At 36.3% G+C, this 17065-nt stretch overlaps 1 protein-coding gene across 2 annotated transcripts in view; it reads left to right on the top strand.

The window, feature by feature from the left end:
* The first annotated feature begins 9825 nt into the window (after positions 1 to 9825).
* Positions 9826 to 17065, top strand: part of LOC149015620 (putative protein phosphatase 2C 12) — a 28982-nt gene continuing 21742 nt past the window's right edge. The window contains exons 1-2 of one of the 2 annotated variants that reach the window (XM_089157494.1): positions 9826 to 10073; positions 10527 to 10819. In XM_089157494.1, the coding sequence (XP_089013620.1) occupies positions 10625 to 10819 (195 nt within the window). In that variant the 5' untranslated portion in view covers positions 9826 to 10073; positions 10527 to 10624. Of the gene's footprint in view, positions 10074 to 10515; positions 10820 to 17065 lie in introns of both variants that reach the window. The other variant, XM_089157496.1, reaches the window with a different exon arrangement.

Here is a 17065-nt window from a genome sequence, read left to right as displayed (position 1 = left end):
ACCATTAGTTCTGGATTTTGCTGGAGGTACTACAAAAGGAAAACGTCCATTTCGCTTTGAGTATGCCTGGCTAAGTCACCTTGAAAGCAAAAACATGACATCAACTATATGGGGTAAATATCATCAAGGATCTGCTGCTTCACAGATGACAAAAAAAAAAAATGAAAGAAACTCAATCTACATTCAGCAAGTGGAACAAAAGCACCTTTGGAAATATTCAAGACAACATTAAAAAAAATTACTGTTGAATTAGAAAAAGCTCAAAGATTACCGAAGGCTGTGTTTTCACAAGATAAAGTTAATTTATTAGCTAACCTATTGATGAAGGAATTAACTAAAGAGGTGCAACTGTGGCTGCAGAAATCCAGGATATCCTGGCTTAAAGAAGGTGATAGTAATACTTCCTTTTTTCATGCAACAACACTACAGAGAAGGCAAATCAATAAGATCCTCAAAATCAAAGACTCAAATGGAGAATGGACAACTCATCAGTCAAAAATCAAAAGCATTCTCACTTCCCATTTTTCCACCACATTTACCTTTAAGCCTGTTGACCTTGTAGAAATGCAAAAAATCATCATCAGCTACTCAGCCAATTGTCACACTTGAGATGAATCTCAAACTATGTGCCCCCCCCCCCCCATCTCCTGAAGAAATAAAGTCATCCCTATTTGTCATGAGCCCCTTAAAAGCCCCTGGACCTGATGGCTTACCTCCCATATTCTTCCAACAACTTTGGGAATCCATAAGCCAACCTTTAACTAACTTTGTTCTTGAGTGTTTTTCTACAGGTAAGATGGAGCCAAAACTGAATGGCTCATACCTACGTCTTATCCCAAAGGTGCCATGCCCAGATTCAACTGACAAGTTTCGCTCAACCAGCCTTGGAGGAGTGGCCTCAAAAGTTATCTAAAAAATTATTGCTCATAGATTACTAGATTTCCTTCCAGCACTCATAAGTCCTTTCCAATCAACATTTATTCGTTCCAGGCAAATATCAGATAACATATTCATGGCACATGAGCTGTTTTATTACATCAAGAAGAGAAAGAAAGGGAAGAAAAAAATTTTGGGACTCAAACTAGACATGAAAAAGGCATACGATAGAGTGGAGTGGTCATACGTGGAAGCAATGCTGGTAAGATTGGGATTTAACACTTCCTGAATCTCCCTGATTATGAGCTGTGTAACCTCTGTTTCATATAAGTTGCTCATCAATGGAAATGTTAGTAGTCCTATTACCCCAACAAGGGGTATAAGGCAAAGTGATCCTATGTCCCCGGCTTTATTCATACTATGTGCCCAGGGTTTCAGTGCCTTTATCAACAAAGAGGAGCAAGCTGGTCCCATTAAAGGAATTTCAGTTAAAAACAGAGCACCCTCCATGTCTCATCTGCTTTTTGTAGATGATACTCTGCTCTTATCTTAATTAAATCTTAGTGCGGTACAAAATTTTAAATCAACACTTTAAAGCTATTGCAGAGGTAGTGGTCAAGAAATCAATATGGACAAGTCAAGCCTGATATTCAGCCCCAATACACCTATGTGTTTCAACGTTGGTACTCAAGAATCTTGAAAATATCATACACGAAAGAACCAACAAAGTACCTTGGATTACCACCTGAGATTGGAGTTCATAAGCAGCTACTTTTGGCTTCCTCACAAAAAATGTATATAGGAAGTTTGAAAGTTGGAAATTGAGATTATTTTCACATGCAGGTAAAGAAGTTCTCCTAAAATCAGTGGCGATGGCTCTTCCCCAATTTGCGAGTGCACACTCCAAAGTACCTAAGAGCATCCACGAAGACCTAAAAAAAATCTACAAAATTTTATGGGGGAATATGGAGGAAAAGCTAAAACACATTGGGTTAGCTGGTAAAGGATCTGTGTTTCAAAAGAGAAAGGAGGTTTAGGTCTTCGGGATACAAAGAAGCAAAATCTAGCACTACTTACAAAAATAGCTTACAAACTCTGGAGTGAATCAAATACGTTGTGGGCTCACTTCATCAAAGCCATCTACTTCCCAAGGAAAATTTTCCTGGATGCAAAATTGGGGCAAAATCCGAGCTGGGCTTGGCGAAGTATTATGGAGGGTAAAAAAATTCTTGAAGAAAATCTCAAGTGGAAGATTGGTCTAGGCAACAAAGTTAAAATCTAGGAGGACCGCTAGCTGCCGAATACAATTGGAGGGAAAGTCAAATTCCCAAGACCGTTTGGTTGCAACATCATGCGGGTCAGAGATCTCATTGACACAAATAGTAGAAGATGGAGAGTGATAAGCATGCATTTACCATTATTTATTTGATTTAATTCCCCATACTTATTTAATTAAAGAGAGCTAATTGAGTATTTTTGTGTATTTTTCAGGAATAAGGAGATTTTGGATATTAGAGATAATATGGAGTAAAGTTGCAAATATATTAGATATTGGTGGATTTTAAGTCATGGCATTCAATCTTGCTGCTCAAGAAATCATGAAAAGTGAGATCTTAGCCAAATTGGAAATAGGTGGAGGTCTAAGGAACAAAATTGGTAATAAATCTGAAAATCGGGTAAACAGACCTACCTTCAGTATTTTGGGTATATCTCTCTCGTATGAGCTTGGATTTCGATGATTCAAGATGCTATGGAACGATATTGAAAATATCTACAACTTTCCAGTTTTGAGTTTTTTCAAATTCCGAAAGAATAAAGGTCGAATCTACGGGTAAAGAAAGGGGATTCATTGTGTGCGGGAGACATAAAAGAGAAGCCAACCACAGAAAAGAAGACGGCGAACGCGGCTCTCATCTCTCTCATTGCTGAAGAAGAAGACCACATCTCTCTCTCTCTCTCTCTCCCCCTATGTTTCATCTTTATTTTTCTTATGAACTTTGTGATAATGAGTAGCTAGTTCTTTTCTTTGGAATGTAGATGAACCATGCTTATTTCATTAATTTGATTGTTCTATCTCTTCTAGTTGATTGTGTTTGAGTTTGGCCAAAGATGTTTTATAACTCAGCGAACTAAGCGTGCCAAGCTTCCGCGAAAGACGATAGTCTTGCGAAGATAGAGCATACCTAGGAAGACCATCCCTAATTTGCTTTGAAATGTAGAGTTATATCGGTTAAAGAAAAGCATTGGGGATTCAAAATCCCAAAGATCTTCACATATTCATAGTTAACGTTTTTGCATTAATTAATAGATTTAATTTAAATTAGTTTTGTTAAATTCAATCTTAGTAACTTAGCCTTTTAGTTCCCCATAGTTCGACCCCGTACTTTCTGCTTGCTAGATTAGTATAGGATTTTATTTTTGATTGGTTAGCGACACGATCAGAGAGCAAATCTGTTTAACGAATTCTTCGTTCCCAGTGATGTAGCGGAGATAAAAAAAATTCAGCTTGGAATCTTTCCCACTGAGGATGTGTTGATATGGGGTGTTGACAAAAAAGGAAAATTTTTAGTTAAATCCACATATCATGCACTGACAAACAAAGATCTAGTGGAAGAGCAACAACAGTCAACTACCTCTTGTCACCCACAGTGGAAAAGTATAAGAAATGAAACTTGGAACATGATCTGGAAAGCTTATACGTTGCCAAAAATCCGTCATTTATTGTGGAGAACCTGTGCAGAAGGTGTCTTGACTGGAGAAAGCCTTAGAAGAAGAAACATAAAAGGCGATTATACATGTCCAAGAGGCTATAAGCCTATAATACAGAAGAAAATGCAGGCCATCTATTCCGAGACTGCGATTTTGCTAGGATGGTTTGGTTTCTCTGCCCTCCCTCATATTGACTGACTTGAAGGTCTTTGTAAGGTTATGCCAAAAGAAAAATGGGAAGCAAGGAAGTTCTTCAGCCTTTGTTTCTTTATCATCTGGGAAATATGGTTTGCAAGAAATGATGCTTTTATTAATATGGGAAAAAGATCTCCATTGTAGGTTGCAAACAAAGCAACTGTTCACCATGAAGAGTTCTAGAAGGTGAATCGTTTTGAGGTAAAGGCAAATGCAAAAATCGAGGCACTCAAATCAGAGGTGAATCGAACGGTCTATATCCAACCAGGTTGGCACTTAGCAAAATGTGATGCTTCTTTTCATTTTGCAACTAAACAGATGGGCTTGGGCTATGCCTTATATAATGTTGATGGGCTTCTCATCAAGGCAATTTAAAAAAAAAAGAGAAGTACGCTATTGTCGGTGAAGCCTTAGCTTTACGTTCAGCCATGTTGGATTCCCTTGGAGAATGCTTTGATAAAGTCATATTCCAATCCGAATGTGCGGAATTGATTCGAATCATCCAACATCTAGTGGCAACCATTAATCTGGATTTGGACCTTATAATAGTGGATATAAGGAAGCTTAAATCCTATTTTCTGGATTGTAAGTTTGATTTAATTCCTAGGTCTTGCAATGTAATTGCTCATGTCCTAACTCGGAAGGCCTTGTTGATTGTGGGCTTGATAGTTTGGCCTCTTTCCTCTCCTTGGTTGAGATCTTCAACCTCGGACTCCGCCCCGTTTGAATGAAACTATTTACCAAAAAAAAAATGTACTTCAATTGTTGACTAGGATTTGGGCTTGAATTTTTTTTTTTGTATTTTCTGTGCAAATAGTTTTGCAGGTTTGCTTTGATAGTCTGTTGAAACAAGTAGGGAGTGTGGGTTAGTCGATCGATGGGCCAAATTTGCATAAAATCACAAGAGAAACTATTGTTTATTTATTGGTGGATTTATTGGATTGCAGGTGTGTTGGTGTAGATTTTGCCAAGGACTGTGAACCAGGAATCTCACACCAAACTATTAGATCTGATTGATCTGGTTCGAATTCACACTTCCCTGCAAGAATAATGAAATTGTTAGAAACAGAGCCGATTAGCTGGATCGGCATTCCATCTTCGACAATCAAGTCAGTGATTGACAAGAAGTAGGGTTTTAGAGCTAGCTGAGAGCTTCTGAGGAGCTTTAATGGAAAATAAGTGGGAAGAATGTGAACTTTTTGTATGAATTTGAATGTCTTACTCGTGAGTGTCTTGGTCCTATTTATAGGCTTTTCATGTTGTCTTTTATCACTGATGACTGTCGGATGGAAAGTATAGATCAGATGGCTACAATTAGACCTCTGGTTAGCCTTCGGGCGGACCCATAAATTGATTCGTATCATTAGCTGAATCCGGTCAAACCGGTATGAACTGGAGTCAGGGTAATATATTCACAACAAGGTGCAAGCAAAGGTTAGAAGCTTGACAATTTTGCTTGCTAAGCCATGAGTTGTGAGGAGGGTTTCATCAATTTTGCTTCCTGGCTCAAGTTGTGAAGTGGGTTTCATTAGCAGAAAGAAAACACCCTGAATGAAAAAAATAATAAAACAATGATGATTGAGAAAGAGGCCTGGTTGATTAACCAAATTTCCAATCATTTTGAGAAATTCAAAGAGAGAAATAGACTATGGGGTTGACTTTAGTGTTTGAGAAGATAGAAGATAATTTGATGGTTCAACTAATAAGTTTGAACCAAAGAATATAAACTAACTCAGCTGAAAAGAGAGAAACCAATTTAGTTAAAATAATAGAGGGGGTAACATGGGTATTCCAAAAAAAAGTGGGGGGAAATGGAGTGGTGAGAGTATGGATTTTTGGGTGAATTAAATGTGAAAGTTTGAACTCTTGTTGAAGAAGGTTACAATCTATTCGGAATGCTTGCCGGTTGTTTTGCAGCTGAATGACAACAATGAATCAGTGGATTGGGCATCTTTAAGAATTTTATCTCATGTTCAGTCTTAATTCTCTAGTTTTATTTCTATCCAGTTTAGGTTTTTTCACTGTTCTGAAAACCTTTTGGCAGATTTTTTGGTTGCTAGTTCCTCCCATCTCAGCCTTTCTAAAGTCTGGATCAGAAGCCCTCCTCCTTTTGTTGTAGATACCTCTATCAGTAATGCGAGGCCTTTCTCTCTTTCTCTTTCTTCTTTCTTCTAATACAAGTCCATGTTTCAGACAAACAGACAAAAAAAAAAAAAAAAAAAAAAAAAGAAGAAGAAGGGCAAAAGTTTGAGTAGATCGAGGAATTTTAGTGAATAGAAACTTAAGCATATGAGAGTGACAGAAATTTGCTAATGGAATATGAGCTATCTATCATTTTTACACTTCCATTGCTTATTTACACATTGAAGCAATATATTTGGATTCACATCTTTTGAAAGCTGTAAGAAATAGCAGTGATTGGCGTTGAACCAGAGTATGATATGTGTCTCGACCATCACTCAACCTTTGGATGTCGTTAAAATTTTATGTCTCAACCATCAAAAACAATTGAGTGATGGTTGAGACGTGTTACGCATGTTATGCTCAAGTTCAAGGACGATGGACGCTTGCTATTTTTATTGCCATAGACGATATCAAGAAGAAACCATGAAACCCTAGCGCCTCCTTTGAAGACATCGCTCTGAAGAAACTGATCGTCGTCGCCGCGCTTTGAGGTGGAGAGCCTTTACCTCCACCCCTAAACCTTCAGACTTGTTACCTCACCTCCTCTCTCCCACTCTCCGCCTCTCTGTTTGTTTTCTCTGTTTTTTTTCCTTTTTCTGATCCATCGCCTCCTCTCTCCCTCCGCCCTTGTTTGCTCTCTCTGCCTCTCTGTTGCCTTCTCCATCTCCACCCCCACCCCTGTTTTGCTGCCTCACCTCCCTCTCTCCCGTGATCGGTTTAGAGAGAAGAAAAAAAGAAAAAAAGAAACTCTTAGTTTCCCATTCTCTTCGGCTCTCTCTCTTTGATTTCTCTTCAGTGGAACATCCCTGTCTGCTCTCTCTACCTCTCTGTTTGCCTTGTCCATCTCCACCCCCACCCCCACCCCTGTTCTACTCCCTCACCTCCCTCTTTACCTCTCTCCTGTGAATGGTTTAGAAAAGGACAAAAAAAAAAACATTTCAGGTAGATGTGAGATCCGGTAGTGCATCTGAAGGTTTTACGCCGGAGCTAGAAGTATCTCCCATGGATATGGAAGCTTTGCTATTGCGAGAGTCTCGTGTTGCTGGTCGCCGCCGGTGTGTCTTCGCTGTGGCTGTTGTTTCCACCCTTGATGCGTGTTATCTCTCCGCCCTTGTGGCGTGTCTATGTCCGCCTTTGTGGCGTGTTGCCTCTTTGGGCGTTTGTGATGGAGGATATGTATATCGTATTCCTTGTGCTTAATTGTTATTGTGGTTGTTACAACCACTTTTCTAAGGGATTGGACTCGACCCATTCTTTAGCCTGGATGACCTTGTCTATTGCATGTATGACATTTGGTCACTTTTCATTCCCTGATTCGGATCAAACCTTGTATTTTCATGCATTTATCTTTTGTATTTCTTTCTTTTCTTTGTTGTGTTTGTATTTTTTTTCCAGTTCATGAATAAAGCTTTTCAGTTTCGAAAAAAAATATATATATATAAATCTAATATTTGGTTCAATTCCAATGGAGTGCCATTATTATTATTTTTTTCTTCTAGCCACATATGTGAATCTAAAATATTTGAGATGTACCCGACATTAACCCTTCAATATAAATATATTTAAAGATATTTTAAAAATAATCTCAAGAGTTGCTTAATTGGCAAAAAAAACCAATACCTTATAATATAAAGTCAATATAAATATATTTAAAGAATATTTTAAAAATAATCTCAAGAGTTATTTAATTGAAAAAAAACCAATACCTTATAATATAAAACCAAGCGTTTGAATCTTCACGAGACTATAAGCAAAACCCAGTTAGATTAATACATTTTAATAGAGCAAATATATAATATCTAAATATATGGCTTTCTTAACTTGTGCCGGAAACTTCGGGTGATTGCGCTTGAGGACCAGAAGTCAAAGCGTTAGTTGGTATACTGGGCCCTAAAGTAAAAGAAAGTGGAAATTCATTGGCTTTGACAACATGGATTCACATACCAATCAAGACCGTTTTCTGTGTGGCATACTGGACCATTATTGACAATATGATGTTAAGACTTAAGAGTTCTTTCTCGTTTTCTGGTCAGGTGACATTGGGTGACATTTTTACCAAAAAAAAAAAAAAAAACATTGGGTGACATTATCTATTTATTTTTTTAAGTAGAAGTGACATTAGTGTTCTACTTCTATCTCCGATGAAAATGTCTTTTTCATTGCCTTGGAGTTAATATATAAGGTAATGTCATTTTCATTGCTTTGGAGTTCATACGTATGGCACTTAGGTTCTCTTTGTATCAATTATAATTCTCAATTATGAGATTTGTTTCATTATTTAGTTTTATTTTTATTTAAAATAATAGAAAAACCTCTAAAATCCATAATAGACTCTTTGTCTATATCGATTATGGATTATGGTAAGAATTTTATTATCTTCATTTATGTATAAGTTTACTTAAAACTTTATAATTAAGATGAGGATAAAAGAGTCAATATACATTCTTTTATAAAAAAAACCATAAATTTTCCCTCTTTTATCACTTGTTCTCATTTTCTAACAATTTTTTATTTTGACACCAAACTTATTTTTCATTTTATAATTTTTGACAAAATTCACCAAATCATTTTCATTATTGACCAATAATGAATTATTGTACTTATTTATTTTAAACATGCATAATAGCTAATGAGAATTGATACAAAAAAGAACCTTAGTTAATTAAAAACAATTTTTAGGCACCAAATTTTTATATTCTATTTTTTTTCCAGCAGTAAATCATTTATTCATTTTTATTAATAATGAAAATTTTCTCTTGTTCACACTTTTTCTATTACAATACTTCGATATGACCAGATCTTGGTCTACCATTCGTTGAGTAAAACTTATCCATAACATACAAACACCAAAACAGAAGTACCATAGTCATTATCAAAATAAAAACTATCATTATCGAAACAAAAACTTATCTATAACTAACAATGTGTGTATGTTCTCAATGAATAATGATCAAACCTCTAAACTTGGGTACTCCCATGATCAGCTAAATGGTTAGTTCCAGTTAGCAATGATCACCTCTTAATGAAGAGCAATGGGAGAGCTAGGGTTCAATATTTTTTTGCGTGGGCTGGGGGGAGGGGGGCAGAAGGGCATAATGATCATCGAAAAATTTAAAACAAAAATAAGAAAGTTACAACCCCTGCTCTGTCCCTAAGAAAAGATTAAGGTTTGATTATCCCTAGTTCATGCATGTAAAATCATGAAAAAAATCCATGCTCTTTTTTTTTTTTTTTTTAGATAAAAAATCCATGCTCTTAGGCTCTTTTTGGTATCAATTATCATTCTCAATTATGAAAATTTTCATTATTTTAAAATTTTTAGTATATATTATCAGTTTTATTTTTATTTAAAATAATAATAAAGCCTCCAAAAGCTATAATAGACTTTTTGTCTACTATGGATTATGGTAAGAATTTCATTATCTTCATTTATGCAAATGTTAAGTTAAAATTTGATGGTTAAGATGAGGGTAAAATAATCAATACATATTTTTTTTATAAAAAATCATATTTTCCCCCCTATTTTCTCACTTGTTCACTATCATTTCCTAACAATTTTTTATTTTGACATACCAAATTTATTTTTCATTCCATGATTAATTTTTAACAAAATTCACAAAAACATTTTTCATTCTTGACCAATAACGAATTTTTGTACTTACTTATTTTAAATAGGCATAATAGAAAATTATAATTGATAAATAGATGGAGTTAAAACAGTATAATTGTTACCTATTCTCTTTTACACATTATTAAAAATAAAAAACGTGCGGAAATAGTTTGTGAATTGTGAGTTGGTTAATGTTTTAAATAGGGAAGAGCCAGCCCAAGGTTCAAGCCAAAATCATCAGATCCAAATTTGGTTCAAGACAGGATTTTTGTTGTTGACATGTCAGCAGCACACATGAAAAGAAAGGGGTAGGGACAGCTCCTATTGATAGAGCAGAGGTGTCTCTCTTTCTCTCTCTCCTTCTCATGTTTTTGCCTCCGGTGGAAATTTTGCAAAGCCCCGGGATCCGCGTCTCTCGATTCCTGCATCAGTTCCGCTTCATCAATGCTCCTTTCTTTCGCGGCTAACCTGTGCTCAACAATGGCGAATCTCCCTCCATGTGAGCAATTTTAATCTCCTCATTCTCTTCTTTTCCTTTGGTCAAAGTCTATTTTCTCTGATTCTTCCATTGTTGTCATATATGATTATACGTTACCTTTTTGATTTTGGAGAGGCAAAGAATCTTGCTTTTGTCGATTTCAGTTTATCCACATTGCTTTGATTGTGAGCGTATTCTCGTAAATTTGATGTTTTATGGGCGATCATCTGGTTCGCCCTTCGGATCTCGTATTCGGGAAACATTTAAGTCTCTTGCTGTTTCTCATTCATTTTACTCTTTTTTTTTTATTTTTATGCTTCTGCTAATGCTGTTTATGTCGGAATTTTTTTTTGTTCTTAAGGTTGACTTTATTTGTTCCATGGAAATAAATAACAACAATGGTGATGGATTTTGGTAACAGTGGTTAGGGGTTATGTAATGTTCAGTTGCTTAATTAATTCAGGCTCCAATCAGGTCCAGTTTGATTTGGCTTATGAAGGAGGGAGGAATAGAGGTGGACATCTTTGATGATAAGATTTTATTAGTTGAGATATCGAGTTGGGAGGTGAACAATGTCTTCCAGGAGTGAACGCACGGTCCCACTGGCAGTGCTACTTAAGCGTGAGTCATGCAATGAGAAGATTGAAAGGCCAGATATCATATATGGTCAGGCCAACCGGAGCAAGAAAGGAGAGGACTTCACATTTATTAAAACGGAATGCCAAAGGGTTCCTGGAGATGGTCTTACAACATTTTCTGTTTTTGCAGTATGTGACTCTTTTTTACCTCTCTCCACCCCAACCCCTCCATTTGGGCGAGTTGAAGTAGTTCTCATATGCAAGTAGATGAAGTTGAATGGAATTAATGAATTTTTGTCTGTTGCCTCTATATATCTGTTTGTCAATATTTTATTGTATGCATCAACTTTTCGTTCTTAAGATTAATGGGTTTGCATGTTGTACAATGGGTTCGGCGATGCATGTTGACCTTAGGGTTGACTGCAGATGCAAAAAGGAATGGAGGAGGTTTCAAATCACAGATATTAATCCATGCTTTGACATTTATGTTTCAACACGAATCTCTTGCCTATCCTTTTGCATGTTGTGTGATTTGTCAGTCTATAATAACTATGAAATACAATTATTGGGGATGCAGCCTTCACATAAGAGAATCATCGCCATGAATAATGGGAGCTATGAATGCTTCTCATTGTCCATCTCAAGGATTCTGAATTTATTTTGATATTCCTTAACATTCGAAGAATCCTTTGTTTCAGTTGTCGTCTTTCAGATTCATTGGCAGGATCCTGACATACACATGGTCGAAAGATATAAAATGTCTAAGGGCCTGTTTGGTTACATGAATCTAGAGATTTCAAATCTTTGGATTCATGAATGCGAGATTTATACCCTTTTGGTTGTGAAAATTCCTAGATTCATGAAATCTAGAGATTTATCTTTTTACACTAAAAATGTGAATCTGTAGATTTATGGTTATGTGGTGAAATCCAGAGATTTCATGCCAACTATTAAAAAGCTAAACATTTCGACGGAATTCTCCGAACTTTGACTTTTGAATGAAAACGAAGAGCTCTTCAAGGTTTTCATTCCACATACTCAGGTTAACCAAACAGTTAATTTTATGAATCATGACTCCATAGACTTGAAATCTCTAGATATTTGATATCTCCTGACTCAAGTAACCAAACAAGCCCTAAAACAATTCTGTCAATGATTATTAGTTTCCCTGAATTAGGATATGTGTTATGTGTACCTGGATTTCTTGTACCCGATATCAATTCCCCAAACCATCTACTTCCATAAAAAATCTTAGAAAACAACTCACCTAATAAAATATGTTCAAGGGGTTCAATCTTCGAATCGGTTACAAGAAATTCAGGTATACATAACACATATCCTAATTCAAGGAAACTAATAATCATTGACATAATTGTTTTAGGGCTTGTTTGGTTACTTGAGTCAGGAGATATCAAATATTTGTTTGTTCACATATTCAGGTTAACCAAACAGTTAATTATATGAATCATGACTCCATAGATTTGAAATCTCTAGATATTTGATATCTCCTGACTTAAGTAATCAAACAAGCCCTAAAACAATTCTGTCAATGATTATTAGTTTCCCTGAATTAGGGTATGTGTTATGTATAGCTGGATTTCTTGTACGCACTTCGAAGATTGAACCCCTTGAACATATTTTATTGGGTGAGTTGTTTTCTAAGATTTTTGATGGAAGCAGATGGTTTGGGGAATTGACCTGTTTACATTTACCCATATGAAAATACTATACATAATGTACCTCACCTTCTATTTTAAAGTCATTGTGAGAGGTGGGGACCTTTTGCCTTAGGTTGCTTTTGTTTGCTGGAATAAAGGTGGGGTGAGAAAATTCTTAAAAAAAAAACAAACTTTTACTACTTTTTCTTTAAATCCTAAAAGTGTAGATTGTTTGGTTGCTTGGGGTGGAAAAGTTAGAGACAAATTTCCTTGATGTGGCAGCCCAACTTTCCCACCCCAAGCCTTTTCAAAACTCCACAAAATGTGTGGAACTTTGTGGAAAAATGTGGAAAAGTAAAATGTGGGACCCACAAATAATATTTTTTCACAAAATCCTTTCATTTCCTTTCCTTCTCCCTCACCCCACTACACATGGGGCCCACATGTTTTTTTTTTCCCAACTCACCTTTGCAAACAAATGCAGCCTTGGGGTTTTGGGTGAGAGTTTGTAATGCCATTTTTAGGGTCTTTGAGAGGTCTCTATCATATTCTTTTGTAATAGTGAATGTTCTTCTTCGCCCTTGGATGTAGCACACCGAGTTGGCGTGTGGACCATTTCAAATCTGTATAGTCTTGTTTTGTTTTGGTTTTGGTTGTACCTCTTGGTGTAAAAATTATGTACTTCTTGGTGTAAAAATTATGTATTTTGCACCATCCAGTTATTATTTTGAATCTTTTTGGCTCCACTGGTCATTGAAGCAGGTTGGGCTGGATGATTAACTATTTGGCTGCATATCAGCTTTACACTTTTGTGTCATCACATATGCCTGCTGACAGCTGAAACATAGCGTAGAAAGGTGGGGTGGGTGGGAGAAAAGCAAGCAAGCATAGAAAGCTACTCAGTACCTTTCTTTCCAGCTTTCACTTGCTGCAAATTCTTTCCATCTGATGGAACCAAATAAAACATTGTCATTTTTTTTTTGTCTTGGATTGAACAGTAGCTTAATGATACACATTGGCATTCGAACTGAAAAGATATTCTTGGTGATCTTTTCAATTACTTCATAGATGTGCATCCAAAATTTGTTACTTTTTTTTCAAAGAAATCGCTTCCCCCTTTTTTTCTGTCATCTGGAGTAGATTTACCTGATAGTAAGCTGCCATTAATGAGATAAAGCTCAAGAATCTGAGAGACTTTTTCTAAAATTATATACTCAATCAATTAACTTGGGATCTCTTGCACTTGTAATAGTGTCTAAGAGGAAAAGCCAGTCAGGAAACCCATCTTTAGAGTTTAACTGGCTGCAAATGCACTTTCTCAGCTGGAACTGAATGCATCCTTCTAAGTTTTCAGAATTGGATGGAGCACACTTGTGCTGGTACAAAATACAGCTAGTTGACATTCAAACTGTATAAATGTTTCATTCAGAGTAATCTATTTGAGTGACCTGGGCGAATTTCCAACCTTATTATGGTTTTCTCAAGGAGCCAACTTGTGCTTTTCTCTCAGACATCAAGCTGATGAGGCTCAAGAAGTTTGGATAGAAGTTCTGGATATACTGAATTAATGAGGCATTTTGTTTGACAGATTATTAGTCTTGCACTCTTGAGGGATCTCTTCCATTATTTCAGCAATGCTGGGTTTGTTGTCGATTTCTTGTATGTTGAATGATAAGACTCTTATTCTGCAGGAAACTTGAATTAAAATCTGTTTATTTCTGTAGATCTAGGTTTTATAATTGAATGATGTGTTACCTTTTTCTTTTATAATTTTTATTTTTCATTTTTCATTATTTGGCATCTTTTCTAGGTTTCTTGAGTGCAGTTAGTAGGTCTTTGTTCGCAGGATTAGCTTATTGTGAAAGGCAAATTCCTTTGGTTGGGCATGTTTGAAGGGCATCTTTGACTACAGGCACACTTAGTTGTGTTAAGTGGAATTATGATGTGGTATTCTTGACAGTTGGCAGCACATAAAAAAGTTCGAGGGAGACTCAAGTTTCAACCAGGTGAAAATGGGAAACTTAGGTGGGAAACTGGAAAATTTTGAGGAAACTTTAGATTTTTTTGTGCAAGTTTCGACATCAAGTTTCAACAAGTTTTAGGGAGTATTTTAGGGTGGGACTCTACATTTAAGCTAACTAGAGTATAAAGAACACATTTTCTGTATTTTGCTAAAAAAGTCAATGTAGATATGTCATTCAATGTACATAACATCAATGTAGAGTTGTCCGAGAAATACACTATAAACTTAACTACTTAAGTACATAACATTCAATATATAATTTCTAACTTCAAACATCAAATACAAAGTAACTGACAATAAAAGGGAAGTACAACTCAGTGCAAAGAGGAGTGCCTTGGTGGATCCATCCTGTGAGTTGAGTAGTACTATGTTTGTAACATCCTCTCCTCCAACCAACGAACATAGACATCCCATGACATTTTATGCCTATGGTTGTCAAGGTAATGAGTCTAATGACAACTGTAACTTTATAAGTCTGGTTATCACCATGCCTAAGATTACCAGTCTGAGGGAATACGCAATTTGTATAGGGAAGTCTTGATGGAGGGGGTATTTGTTGTGGTATTTGGGGAAACATGAAAGAAACAAAAAAAATTGAGATTTGGGAAAGCTACGAAACTTGCAAGAAAAAGTCCTAGGTTTCCACGAGATTTCCCTCGATTTTTTCTTATGAATCAGCTGGTTTAGTCGGGTCAAACCAGATTTGACCCTGTTGGGGAAGATTTCCCAATTTCACATGGTTTCGTTGAAATTTCCTAGGTTTCGATAAAAACTTGGTACTTTTTTTTGTTCCCTCATGGTTTCAATTCGAGCTCCTGGAAATGCGAAATTTCTAGGGTTTCGATCTAATTTTGTTCCATAGAAAAACTAGAATAAAAGAAAAATAAAAATAAAAAAACCCAAATTAGTACTTTGATGATACTGCCCTAGGGATATATTAAGTATATAGCAAACTACTTGAGGTGGAGTTGTAATGTGAGCTTTTAGCTTTGTTGGGTATATTTGTAACTCTGTATGCGGCAATTTCTTTTGATGTAATAAATACAACATGGTTGTGCTTTCTGGAGACATGAGTTGTTATTTTGCTCAACTCTCTCTTCACAATCCAAAAGGGAAATAAAGTTCTTGTAGAGCGAGGGAAGTCTACTTAGAAGATAAGCTTAAGTAGGAAGGAAATATCTAGACTAGGTAGGAAAAGAAATAAACTAACTTAAGAGAAATAAACTAACTTAAGTAACAAAACCTCAGCCACATTAGCAGCACTCTCCTTATTTGGTATATAAGAAAACTGTGCCTCAATGATACATGGTATATTTGTTAGGCACTTCTACTCAATGACCATAATCAAGCGACCAGAATCAAAAGTAGTCCTTGATATGGTTCAAGAACTGGAACTTGTGGGAGAACTCACGGCCCCAGAAAATTGAGTTGGGTTGAGATCTTCGCAAGATCTCAGTCGGTGCATTTTCTATTGCCAGCTAGAGCTGTCTTTTAGGGGGAATGGGGCTGAAAAGGTACATAATCTACTTTTAGGCCTTTTGAACACAATGACACTATCAGATCTATGAAAAAAAAAAAGTCTAACTTAGAGTTTGATTTTGCACTTTGGTTTTAATTTTAATGGTGAACCAAAAGTCCATGTACCTAATTATGGACATAATTTAGTTGTAAAAGAAGTTAAATCATACATATCATGTAAAACACCTAGAAGGGCGGGCCTGGCGCAATGGTGGAGTCTCTCCATTGTGCGCTGGAGGTCACGGGATCGAATCAGCCTCTCTGCAAAGCAGCGGTAAGGCTGCCTAGAAAGCCCCTTCCCCAGACCCCACAGTGTGGGAGCTTCGGCATTGGGTACGCCCTTTTTTTATCATGTAAAACACCTAAATAAACATTAGAATTGTTCAAATTACAATCTCTTGGATGTGCTTGACTGCTTGAAAGTATGATAGACCAGATGTAGCATCAATTATCTGTAGTGGCAACTCTAACAAAGAATCCGGCAGAAAAATTTAATTGGGTGATGAGTACAACTTTTAGTAGAGAAAACAGCTGAACTTGATTGCTTTGAATCGAGATATCTTGACTCGACCAAATTCTGAAGGTATTTGTGCAAGGTTTGAAATCCTAGTTTTGTGGCTGGTTTCAACCAGCATAGAAACTGAGATGGTATTGAAATTTTGGTCAAAACCAGGGAATTTTCCTAGTTAGTTTGGACACCAGGTTTCAGGGGTTTTTAACTGTTTTTTTTGGTTAGAATTTATTGCATGCTACCTATTTAAAGCATAAAGAACATAATGTCACAAGTATTTTGCTAAAAAAACCAATAAAAAATTATCATTCAAGTGTTAGTATACATGAGAGGTTTCGAGAAATATAAACTTTGTAAAATTAAACAATTTGTATTGCATGTGTTAAATGTTTGATACAAAATTGCAAATTCAATAATAAAAAAGAATCCCCTAGGCTTCAGTTCCAACTTCCAAGTTGAGTGCCTGGGTGGATCCATCCCTTGAGACACTTAATACTTTCAATACTAGACAAAAGCAGGCCATGTCATTGTATGCCTATACTTCTCCAGAAACTCCGTCACTGCCCTTATATAGGTGGCCTCATCAACTTAAGCTAGATATCCCAGCCTAGGTAATGTGTCATCAGGCCATGGAGTGTAACTCAATGATGATGGCTGAATTGGTATAGCTGGGTTTGATGGTCTTGATGGATATCCAAAGATAAGGACTATAACCATGGAGCAAG

The sequence above is a fragment of the Hakea prostrata genome, chromosome 5, assembly GCF_041222555.1.
Source record: "Hakea prostrata isolate BN-2017 chromosome 5, UWA_Hpros_2, whole genome shotgun sequence".
NCBI classification, from domain to species: Eukaryota; Viridiplantae; Streptophyta; class Magnoliopsida; order Proteales; family Proteaceae; genus Hakea; species Hakea prostrata.
The sequence above is the reverse complement of the archived record's forward strand: the minus strand, read 5'-3'. Positions and strand labels throughout refer to the sequence as shown.